Here is a 12,659-nt window from a genome sequence, read left to right as displayed (position 1 = left end):
GCAAATCTTTGTGGCTCCATCTTAATATTCGACAGCCATTTATACACTTTCAGGCACTCAGTAAATAGTTGAGTAAAAGAAAAAGAAGTGTTTGGTCACTTTGAAGCTAGGGAATCTCCTCAATTTATTTTATTAATATTTATCCTCATAAGTGTCTTTACTAAACCCCCTTTTTTCCTGTTTGTCTGCCTTTGTTTTCCCCCGTTAAAATGCTGGCTAGGTTTGACTCCATGGAAACCATGGACAGAGTGGTCCAGGGATCTGAAAGGCTGTCATCCTTACTGACAGAGGATGACTTAGTTTTCTTTATCTACCAGTTAGATGCCAAGGCAAGCCATAGTGTGGAAGACGGTATTAACATATGGCCAACAAAGAGCTTGTATCCATGACCCATACAGAACCATACAATTGCACTAAATAAATAACCAGGGGACAATAAGTATATAACGGGATCCTCAGAAATGCAGAAGGCCATCTCATACACCAAAATAACTGAAATTAATCCAAACTAGTTGTACTAAACGTTGTCCAGGTAAGGGGTCTGTGGGATGTGTGGCACAGGAACAGAGGGGGTTTGAATAGTTTTATGGCTTTAGCAACTGGCAGTTTCTTATAAAGCTAATCAAAAGCCTACCCTGTAATCTAGAAGTTCCAACACTGACATATTTGCCCCATAAAAATGAGTACGCCTACAGAAAGATTTGTGATAGAATTATAAATGAAGCTTTATTCCTAATGGCCCCAGCTTGGAAAGAGCCCAAATGCCCATTTGCAAGCAAATGACTGAACAAACTGTAGCGTATTCATACAGTAAATGATCTGGAGCAGTAAAGATGAATCACTGAAACATATCTAAGCTGGATGAGTTTCACAATCGTGCTGAGCCTATAACAGACAGGACAAGGCATGTGCCATGGGATCCCACTTATGCAAGGCCTAGAACAGACAAAGCCAACTAATGTCTGGGCATAGGTGACCCTTGGCCACTGTTGCCATTTCTGGAGGAGGTGGAAACTGACCAGAAGTGGGTCCAGAGGAGCTTTCTGGGTGATGGACAGTTCTGTTATAACTTGATTGGAATAGAGACATATGACCTTCATCTTTATCTCATTTAACATTTAAGATCTGTGTCTGTGTTTTACCTCAATTAGACATCTTTTAAAGTTATTAAACATAGAAATATTGGTGGCAGGAGATAAATACTTATACTCATTTAGGTCCATGTAGACTCCTTTTCCACTGCATGGTACCAAGCAGCTCTAGTATATAGGTTATCATTGGGACAGGCATTGTGGCATTGTGGGATGAGAATGGCCTGAGGAGCCACATTGATGTGATCTTTGCTACTGGGGCAACCAGACATTGGGCAAGTCCCCCAGCCTGGCACTTGGCTTATTCTTGAGGGGATGTGTAGTGGGTATGGGAAGAAATACATGGAAACCATGCATGACAGGTTAGGTAACAAGAAACAGGTCAGCAAATAATAACCTGGGGCCCAGTCACCAACTGTTCTGTTTTGTTTTCTAATGATCAATGAGCTAGAGTTCTACTATTTTGAAGTGATTGAAAATAATAAAATAAAAAAAAAGAATTTCGATCATGAATATAAAGTCAAGTTTTAGCATCTTGTCAGGTGTGGTGTCTTACACCTTTTGTCCGAACACATGGGAGATTGAAAAAGGAGGGGCTGGAATTCAAGTCTTAATTCTGGAGAAAGGTCCAGTCCAGTCTGAATTGCGTGAGGCCCTGCCTCAGAAAACCCAAACCATACGAACTTCAGCATCTATAAGTAAAGTGGTGAAGGACTGCAGTCATGACCATTTGTGTATGTAGTTCCCCTGGCTGCTCACATGCTACAATGTGGCAGGCAGGGTCACGGTCCCCCAATATGACTTACATACCCCAAGGAATGTGCTTAGCCCTGTTCACAGCTGTGCTGCTTCTGAGCTGGGGAAAAGCTAGTAAGGAAATGTTATAAAATTGGAAGTCTGTTACTATTGTTAGAGAACTCAGTTGCAGATGACACATTACAGGAGAATGACTTCTTACATCTCTGTTTTCGATTCTCTTCTCTTCATGTCCATTTTAAACGGGAAGCTGGTATGAATATGAGCCCAGTCTCACGACTTAAGAAAACCTGGGCCAAAGTGAAGACTGCAAAGTTTGACATTCTGGAGGTATGTGAAAGGGATGACTTGGCGTTGAGTGGATAGAGCATGCCTGTTGTACCTGCACATGGGTGGCTGAGTTTAGGGCAGCCTGGGATGGATAGCAAGGCAGCTGAAAGATGGAATTCAGCTTCATGATGCTGCTTCTCCGTCAGATAGTACCATCAAAGAAAAAGGCTTTTAGACCCAGAGGTAGGAAAGGGACTCAGACTGGAGAGGACAAAATAAAGTTGGTTTGTGGCTGGCCCTTTTATGCAGAGGTGGACATTTTGGAGTAACTGATGGAAGAAATGCTGATGTCTCAGTCACATAATTTTATGTGCCAGAATAGAACTGGGGTCCTGGGCCATGGAGAAAGGTCTGCTTCCCAGTTTGCCTTTTGTACTTCAGTCTTTATCTCCTTAGAATATTCACTCACCACTCTTTGAGCAAAGGCTAACACAAACAGCTATTCCCATAGAACTCTGAGGTTATATGGTTATGTGTGTCTGTATATATGTGTGTGGGGGGGGAGTGTTGTGTCTGTGTGTATGTGTGTCTGTGTATATGTGTGTGGGGGGAGTGTTGTGTCTGTGTGTGTGTGTGTATGTGTGTGTTGTGGGGGGGAATGTTTTGTGTGTGTGAGTGTGTGTATATGTGTGTGTGTTTGGATAGTGTTCATTATCCTGTTACCTTAGTGTGTTAATGTTTCCCATTTCAAGTTCTTGGAAGTAATAAACATTCTTTCACCCGAATGAATTGCCCAAAGTAGAAATTATCATCAAGTATATGTCCTTTGATTTGAATTCTCTAGTAACCTTCTTTTTAAAACAAACAAACAAGCAAACAAGCAAACATGGCATGTTTTCATGGTTTGTGAGTGACTGCTAGGAATGGCAGAAAGCAAGTTCTCTTTAGGTGTTACGTCATATGAGTGCCTGTGAGTTCTCTTTAGGTGTAAGTCATATGAGTGCCTGTGAGCTCTCTTTAGGTGTTACGTCATATGAGTGCCTGTGAGCTGGCCCTTTGACTATCAAGTGGAACCAGAAACTTTTCTAATGCCAGGATTTGGATCTCTCACGGGGATTTTAATAGGTCTCATCTCAGGAATATATTTGATTTAGGTTTGACATCATCAAAGCTCACATAATCTTCTAAAAACAAACTAAACCTCAGGAAGGAAAACACTTGTGTTGTTGTTGTTGTGGGTGTGTGAAAGAGATGAATAAATCATACTTCTAATGAATTCTCTAACTTACTGTGACTTTGTATGTGTCGGCATGATCTTGTAAGTTGGAAGTTGAATGGTTAAAAACATTCTCTCTCTACAGCATCAGATGGATCCATCAAGCAATTTCTACAACTACAGAACAGCTCTCCGAGGGGCAGCGCAAAGGTCCCTAACTGCTCACAGTAGCAGAGAGAAGGTAAGCTGTGAGAAGTGTCACTTGTGATAGACTTGTCAGAGGATGTAAACTAGTACCTGGCGTTGTTTACCCTCTCAGACCCAAGAGAGGTGCACTTACCTTGTTCCTCGGGAGGAACAGGCCACGAGGAAGAGGAGCCTGGACAGTGGGCAGAGAGAAGTGGTGTGGATTAGAACTGTGCAGTTGTATATTATCTTAGTTGTATTCTGTTTCTGATGTGTTCTGCAGTGCATCTTAGTTGTACTTCAGGCAGTTAGTTAAGTCATATGATAAGGTGACTAATAGCATTAGGGAGTAATTTCGTTTAATGGGAAAAAGACATTTAAGCTCTGCATAAGGTGGTTCCCTTAATGTAACCTTTCTTTCAAAAGAATTAGCTTACCTCCTACAGTCAAGCCGTTTATTCTCAGAAAGTAGGTTAGTTGCTATGGCATTAGGCCTGCTGTGACTAATTGGATATGTAGGTGGCTCGAAAAATACAGGGGCAGTGTCTAAAAAAATTAATGATCCAGTCCTCTCTCCCCCACTCATTGTACCACGCGACTCTGAGACACATTTCTGTCTCAGTTCCTCTCAGAGGAAGGACAGATTGCCTGTCATGCTCAGTTATGCTAACAGCTATGCTGACTTCTTTTTCTTGATAAGATTTATTTATTTTTGCTTTATGTGCATTGGCGGTCTGCCTGCATGTATGTCTGTGTGAGGGTGTCAGATCCCCTGGAACTGGAGCTGCAGTTGTGAGCTGCCATGTGGGTGCTGGGAATTGGACCCTGGCCCTCTGAAAGAGCAGACAGTCCTCTTAACTGCTGAACCACTTCTCTAATTGCTGATGCTTATTTCATAATGGCAGCTATCATCTTTTAAATTCTGCCCCCTCCCTATGTTAAACAGTATTTTCAACCAGCTTGAAGAAACAAGAGAAAAAATATTCCCTGACTTCTAAGTCACTTCCCCTCAGAATCATCAGGACTGATGATGCTAAGACAAAATCTCCTTTTAAAAACGTGATGTTTCTACCCCCACAACTGAAATTCTGGCTCCGGTGACACTTGAGAAACATCACAGATGCATTAACTTTGATTTTTAATTGAGGAAACTTCCAGATACCTGGCAGTGTGCTAGCTTTTATATTTTGCTAAGATGAGGCAATCTGAAGTGGGTTACACTTTCTAGTGATGATGAGCAAAAATGAGGGAGGACACCCTGAAGTGTGTTCAGGGTGGAGGGGGGGTTCAGGGAAGCTGCGAGACCACCTCACATCTCCCTGTGGTGTACACCAGACTCCACATGGCCCTGGGTGGGGGAGGGAGGCAGCTGTGGCGTCCCCGTCTGTCAGAGGGCTGTGGCTCTCACAGCAGACACCAAGAGAAACCACCATTACTTGTTCAACTTTAACAGCTGTCCCCAGAAAGGAAGACAAACGTAGTTATTTACACTTTATGTCACTTAGTCATTCCATCCTGCTTTATTTGTAAAAGGGAGTTCTATGTAAATGTATAGGTGTGCCTGTAGCTGATGGGACAACCCTAATGACAACCCTCTGAAGACGTGTACTATTCCCTCTTCGTAATTGGACTCAAAAGATAAGAAAGAAAAGCATGTCTGCTCAGATCTATCCTTTTATTTATAAAAATGAGATTATTTTCCTCATTTTCGAGCTAAGGGAGTACTTTCTTTTTATTCCAGAGTAACTGCCCATTTTACAATCTCTCAAATAATGGTCTTTGATCTTTTCCAAATCTCAAGTTTATGTGGTCAGAGCAGTGCGTTTCCAGGTACCTATTATGGTGCAAATCAAATCTGTCTTCCGTGCAGGAGCCTTTAAGTGCTCTCTAAATGGCTCCTCTCCCTGTGGGTACTCAGTGGACTCAAGAGTCTCTCCGATCTTTAGCCATGCGTCTCTCATAGGATTCCATGCTTTCCAATCCCTTCGCTCTCCTATTTGTGTTTCTGCACACTTGGTCCTCCTCATTAGCATCGATTTCTAGACATGGAATTGATGATGCCTTAAAAGTACAAAGACTGATTCTGAATTACCAACAAACAGTACCTCATGCTTAAGGTACTGGGGGTTGAACCTGGAGCTTGTATGCCTACCAGAGAAGCACTCTACCATATAGCTCTGATACAGCCCAGCTGTTATTTCACTGGTTTGCACTGGATTGTTTTTGAGAAAGAAATCACGAAGTAGCCCAGGCAGGCCTTCAGCTTTAGTAGCTGGGATTATCAGGCCTAAATAAATTCAGAATATATATTATTATATTAAGATTTCTCCATGTATTTATGTATATGAGTTCTCTGTCTGTATGTATGCCTGGATGTCAGAAGAGGCCATTGGATCCTATTACAGATGGTTGTGAGCCACCATGTGGTTGCTGGGGGATTGAACTCAGGACCTCTGGAAGAGTAGTCAGTGCTTTTAACTGCTGAGCCATCTGTCCAGCCCCAGCATTCAGAATATTTTTAAAGGGGAAATTTGTATTGTAGCTCCATTGATGGAGTACTTGCCTAGGATGCACAAAAGGAGTGCAGTTCAATGCCCAGCTCTCCATAGAACCGCATGAGGTAGTACATACCCAAATCCCAGAACTCAGGAGAATTAGGGAAGTTTAAGGTTATCCTTGGCTACATAGTGATTTTGAGAGCCAGCCAGGAGTAATACATGATTCTACATAATAATACATAATAATACACACATATATATATGTGTCTATGTGTGTGTATAATACATATATATTAGTTTACATGTAACATATGTACACATATGTTAGTTTACATATGGCCATAGAATATGTATATATACACATATATCAGTTTTTATATAACCATATAGATAACATATATATGTATATGCATTTATATACATATATATATTAGTTTATATATAGCTACTTAGTTTTCCCGCAAATGATAGTAGCAAGACCTAATAGAAACAAGGCATATTCCCTTCACTTATCTCACAAACCCTTGAATTCTTATATTCTGCACTGTTCAATTCCTTATGCAGAGCTGATGGGGACTCTCAGGAGTGACCGAGGGGTGAAAGCTTGAGGTTCCTTTCTTGTCACAAGCATGAGAGATAGAGCAGCCCAAGTGCCCCACATTAGGCTGGCTGTGTCCCTGTGTCCCTGTGTCCCTGTGTCCCTGTGTCCCTGTGTCCCTGTGTCCCTGTGTCCCTGGAGGAATGACTCAGTAGTGGGGCATCTTGTAGGGACACTAATGCAAACCTCCCAGAAGGAATCCTTGTGCCTCCCACAGATTAATGGCCATGCAGAGAACTGCAGAGTTAAGTCTACAGGACAGCAAGTGAGGCTCAGCCCAGCCCTGAGGACCGGGGCAGCACAGAAGCTTGTCCTTTAGAAGCCGCTGCACTGTAAACCACCACGTCTTGATTTTCATTGTGCCCCTGCTTCCCTGGGGCTGTCCCAGGATGCGTGTTTATTGCCAGTGTCTGGATCAGTGGGCATGGCCACACTCCAGTGAAACTCTGTGGCCACTGTCACTTCTCTTTCATATTTCTCGTGCACCCTGAAGTATTCTTTCGATGCCTTGCACCAGCCACTTAAAAATGTAAGGTGTGCATCTCCTCGACCATACCAAGAATAGCAGCATATCCATTTAAAGCAAAACAAAGCACAAACAAAATCCTTACATTTTGCCAACCCCTAGCTTTTACTACCAGCCAGCTGTAGAGGTAGTTCTTCAACTGAGGTGTGATGGAGTCCATAGTCCAGCACCTAACCCTACAAGTGTTCTTTGAAAGATGCAAGGGTCAGTGTAGATGAGAGGGTGAAGGTGCGAGGGTGAAGGAAGTGCATGCAATCATTGCTAATGCTGCTCCAGGGGCTTTGCAGTGGAGCAACAAATACGAGATAGTCATGGGTGCTGGGGAAGCAGGAGATCCATTTGACTATTCTCAAGGATCAAGGAAACAAAACTAATGAAAGGTGTTTTGGCTTTTTGAAAAAGACTTCAGGGAAAAGATCTGAATTTCTCTCTAGAAGAGACTTGGTGTTTGCTCTTTGTGTGTGAGCCAAAAAGTTTGTTTTCTCATTCATGAGTCATAAGCTTAGAAGACTTCAAACACCTGATCTTGGTGTTTTCAGAATTCCCCAAATAATCTGTTGGATGCATTATCTACAGTGCAGAACTTTTTCAAATAGATCACATTTTAGAAAAATAAAAAATAAAAATGACTGTAATCAGGACCTGTATCTCTGAGATGGGAGGGGTCCAGCACTGGGTACTTGCAAAGATTGCTCCTCTAGGGTATGCAGGGAGGGGCCGCCTCATCAAACCACAGAGGCCAAGCCAAGAAGGTATCATCACAGAAGTGTACTGGCTATTGAAGTCTTTAATTTTAATTCACACCTTTCCGTCTCCCCCTCACTATGCATCTGTTTGGCAGCAGACAGCGAGCACCAGGTTCTTCTAAGGTCTTTTCCAGGGCAGCATGTGAAGACTTGCTCTCTCATGCAGCCAGGTTTCTTCTATAGGAAATGGTAGAATCCACTGCTTAAAGCCTACAGCCGTCACATGATCTTGAGACATGGCATCAAGAGAAAAATATAAAACCAACCAACCAAACAAACAAACAAAAAAGCCCCACTCATCTAAAACATGATGTCTAATAATGGGGTAATATGGAACATAGGAAGAAGATGGGTCATGTGCCTTTAAGACTACTATAATTAAGAGGTCCCTAAGCAAATAGAGTTCTTTCAGGTGCTTTCATTTCGGCACCTAAAGTAAACACTGAAGAAAATAGGAAAAACTGAACAAAAAGTATTGATCCATCCACTTGCCAACAGTGCTTAGGTGTTGGTGACATTTGCATCCTAGGCCAAGCCATGGAAGTAGAGAAGTGTGTAGTATGGAGTGTGCAGAACAGTGTACCATAATTCACTTGGCCTTCCATGCAACCCAAGTTAACATTGCTCATTTATCCCTTATATTTGTAAATGTTTATTTACCCGGACAACCCTGAATCTTTTTCTTTCTAGATTGTGATACCATTCTTCAGTCTCTTAATCAAAGACATTTATTTCCTCAATGAGGGCTGTGTCAACCGTCTTCCAAATGGCCATGTCAATTTTGAGGTGAGTGGAACGGAGCAGGATGTGAATATCAGGGTAGGGATCAGGTGTGCTGGCACTCAGGAGGCAGAGGCAGGAGGATTACCACAAGTTTGAGGTCAGTCTGGTCTACATAGTGAATTTCAGGGCAGCCGGTGTGACATAATGAGAGACTGTCTCAAAAACTAAAAACTTAAAACAAAAGCCAGAGTGGATTGTTTGTCAGTGCCCCAGGCTTGCAGCAAGGCAGATTCTGCAGCTCAGAACAAATTTGCTGTTGGCCTGCTGTCTATAAGAAACTGACAGCACCAAGTAGCACAATGGCCATTCCCCCGGCAGCACTGACACTTGTGGGAATGTGACTGATCTTCCATTCCCTAGCTAGCAAATACAATGCTTATTAAATGAAGACGAGAAGATGACTCTGAAGTTCCCAAACTAGGTGCTTTTCAAATGGAATTGTGTCCCGAAACCCGATAATTCTTGACAATCACCCTTAAGATCCTTTCATTCTCTTTCAGAAATTTTGGGAACTGGCCAAACAAGTGAGTGAATTTATGACATGGAAACAGGTGGAGTGTCCGTTCGAGCGGGACCGGAAGGTCTTACAATACCTGCTCTCAGTGCCCGTTTTTAGTGAAGACGGTGAGTCTTTGGCTTGCACTGCCCCAGGTACCCCAGATAAAAACCTGTACTTGATGCCTCTCATGTATGATGCCAGGCCTCTGAGCTGATCCAACCTTTTCTTTCTGTTGCACAGAAAGTCTTACAGTTTACCTCTAAAATGTTTTCGTTTTGTAATCAGCCAAACATAGGACATTTGACAACTTTCCTAATGCCTGTTCTGCCAAATGATAGGCTTAATTGGAAAGCTATTAAAGGATATTTCAAAAAGGTGTGGACAGTCTTGACCTGTGAGAGCACTGAGCAATGGAAGCAGAGAAAATGCTTGGTTTTGCGTAGGACAATTCATAAGTAGTCTGTAGAATACTTAGTAGGGGGCTTACCTACTGACTAGTTACATCATTGTGGATTGTTGACAGCATCTGCAGTACTGACCGGCAGACATTTTTAATTCATATCCCCTGTTTGGGGGTGGGGGGACAGCTGATTATTTTCATCTCTATAAATAAGAGTAACAACAACTCTTACAATCTTGAGATAATTTTCTTTTGGATTTAAACAACCTGCATGTGATATCTGTTAAAGAGCTGAGGCACCAGGAAAGAGCCATGACCCTTCCTTTCAGAAGAGTATAAATCTGAGTGTACGACAGGACTGTCTAGTTTGCATTTTGAAAGCTTCTTGCCTCAGATGTTCTTGGTTAATTAAGGGCCTTTTCAGCTCAGAGCCATGGGGTTTGTTGATGGCCAGTCAGGAGCAGAGTGCTGCTCTGTGTTCTTCAGAATAACTCAGCCTGTCTGAAGGGTGTACTGGAGCTTAGGCTCAAGCTGAGCAGGCCTTTCCAGCAGTGGGGTTAATGGTATCAGGAGATGGCTTCAATCGTAATGTGTTCTTTCCTTGGGTTGATTGTAGCTCTCTACTTGGCTTCATATGAGAGTGAAGGACCCGAAAATAATATAGAGAAGGACAGATGGAAGTCTTTAAGGTGAGTCTCAATGCTTCTTATGGTTGTACTAGTCTAAAGTAAACATTGGCTTTACCTCAGGAAAGTCATGTGTGTGCCTTATGTAGGAAGGCCCTACCTACCTGTTCTCTAGAGTCTTCTCTAGATTTTTCAAAGCTTAATTTTATTTAGGGTTCTTAAATATTTCAACTTCCCTCCTAGCCCACCAATCAGAGGTAGGGGAGAAAATGGTTACTAGGACAGGGTTGTTGTGGGCTCTTTAGAAATATCTCCTTGGGGCGATTCCACTCTTTGTCAGAATACCAGCAGTCCAGTCCAATAGCAAACCCCAAACATGAATCAGTAGTAGTGGCCCAATCCAGCAGAAACCACAAGGCTCTGCCGATCAGTGTGAGTCAACAAAAGTGGCAAGAATCATCCAGAATACCATGAGAAGGTTTTGGCAAATTTTGTTCTATGAAGTGAAGACCAGCAAAACCTTGCAGGTGTAGCAATGCAAGAGTGTCCTTTTGCTGTCTGTGGGGCATGTTCCCATGGTTGCCCCTGCCATCCACACCCTTACTCCATTGCTCCTCGGCCCACTTCCTATCTACCATGCTGGCAAGTTCTATGTCAACTTGACATAGGCTAGAATAATTATGGAAGAGGAAACCCCACTTGAGGAAATGCCCCCATGTAATGGCCCCTCGAGTAAGCCCATGATACATTTTCTTGATTGGTGATTGATGTGGGAGGACCCAGCCCATTGTGGACAGAGCCAACCTGTGCTGGTCTTCCTTTGTGGGGCTGTTAAGAAAGCAGGCTGACCAAGCCATGAGGAGCAAGCCAGGACATAGCACTCCTCCGTGGCCTCTACATCAAAGTCTGACCTCCAGGTTCCTGCCCCGAATTCCTTTGAGGGTGGCCTGTGATGTGGAAGCATAAGCCAAATAAACCCTTTCCTCCCCAAGTTGCTTGTGCATATTGTATTTTATCACAGCATTTGGGGCCCTAACTAAGATGTAAACCTGTGTACCATATTCGCGTCACACACACATAAAAGTTCATTGTCATTAATGGTGCACACTTTTTGATTTACTATAATAGCACTCCAAATAGAGATTACCTTAGGCAGTGATTTGGCTGTCTCCATTAATAACTATTTAAGTGTCCGGCAGTCTGCCTGAAGGACCACTCAGACATCAGTCCTTGATTCCTACGCCATCATTTCAACTCTGTGAAAACACATTTAAAACAGCAGAGATGAGCATTAAGCAAGGCGTTCCAAGCCAGTACAGCTGGACCCCTGCCTTACACAGTTTCCTTTATTCCACAGGTCCAGCCTTCTGGGCAGAGTTTAACATCTGGAAAGTGCTGCTGTTGCTGTTGCTGCTGCTGCTGCTGCTGCTGCATCAGAGGGACCCTGGAGGGGCTGGCCTTTGTTTTCTGGTATCCAGTACTAGGAACCGCCTCCCAGACTCTGCAAGCAAGCCCAGTTGTAGATCAGATGGGAAATACATTTCCCACAGCTGACAGATTGACTTGGATTTCTTTTGAGACTGAAATCTTCACTGAAGACACTTGAGAAAGAATCCTCTGAAAGCCCCGGCTCTGGACATGATTCATCTTCTGGAATTTCCATGTGAATCACAGCTCTGCACCTGGATGGACTTTTCTTTTGTTGGTTTTTGTTTTATTTTTTTATTTTTTATTTTTGGCCTGAACATTTGCTGCTAATGGAACTTACACAGCTGAGTGCTGGCTCTATGGAAGCCCACAGCTCTTTGTTAATTTAAATGAAAAAGGGAGAGGAGGGAGGGGGAACCCCTCCCACCCATCCAGTTTGGATCCCGGACCTCAGCCTGAACAGAATTCCAGTGAGGGCAAAGATTGGGTGGGGTTCTAAAGCAAACATCCCCTTACCCAGTGCAGAATTGTAAACACCCCTCCCCCGCCCCCTCTTCCTCCAAGGCTTTGAGTTGGCTGCTGGCTAGCAAACTCCTTCTTACCCATATAAGTTATTTAATATAATAATGAAGCGCAACACTGTGGTAGGAAAATAGCCACTAGGGGGGAAAAGGCAGAGTTTGTCACTGTAGAACTGCCCACCCTGCAGGAAGGGTCACTGTTGGACTACCAGTCCTGCGGGAAGGGACCGTGTTTTCTTTACCCTTCTGAGCTGTTTACAGCTGACCACTGTGTCCGATAGATGTATTTTTCGGTAGGTTTTGTTTTTGTTGTTGTTGTTGTTGTTGTTAACTTAGTTTTCCATGATGCTGCCCCATCCCCGTAAATGTAAATGTTATGACTTTAAGGGTCTTGGGGAAAAAACATCCATGACCCACAGTCTTTTTTCCCTAACTTATTTTTCATTATTCTCTGGAGTCAGTTGGTGGCTAAACATGTAAACCAGGAGTACAAGGACTACATGAAGAGGAGTCAC

The 12,659-nt window shown here is 43.1% G+C and overlaps 1 protein-coding gene across 4 annotated transcripts in view; it reads left to right on the top strand.

Annotated features, from left to right (window-relative positions):
* Rasgef1b (RasGEF domain family member 1B) overlaps positions 1 to 12,430 on the top strand; it is a 525,564-nt gene extending 513,134 nt beyond the window's left edge. For all 4 annotated transcript variants that reach the window (XM_031336909.1, XM_031336908.1, XM_031336911.1 and 1 more), the window contains 6 exons: positions 2,098 to 2,177; positions 3,479 to 3,574; positions 8,578 to 8,673; positions 9,171 to 9,294; positions 10,186 to 10,258; positions 11,553 to 12,430. In XM_031336909.1, the coding sequence (XP_031192769.1) occupies positions 2,098 to 2,177; positions 3,479 to 3,574; positions 8,578 to 8,673; positions 9,171 to 9,294; positions 10,186 to 10,258; positions 11,553 to 11,577 (494 nt within the window). In that variant the 3' untranslated portion in view covers positions 11,578 to 12,430. The remainder of the gene's footprint in view (positions 1 to 2,097; positions 2,178 to 3,478; positions 3,575 to 8,577; positions 8,674 to 9,170; positions 9,295 to 10,185; positions 10,259 to 11,552) is intronic.
* The last annotated feature ends 229 nt before the right edge of the window (positions 12,431 to 12,659 follow it).

Source organism: Mastomys coucha, unplaced genomic scaffold, assembly GCF_008632895.1.
Source record: "Mastomys coucha isolate ucsf_1 unplaced genomic scaffold, UCSF_Mcou_1 pScaffold22, whole genome shotgun sequence".
NCBI lineage: Eukaryota > Metazoa > Chordata > Mammalia > Rodentia > Muridae > Mastomys > Mastomys coucha.
The sequence above is the reverse complement of the archived record's forward strand: the minus strand, read 5'-3'. Positions and strand labels throughout refer to the sequence as shown.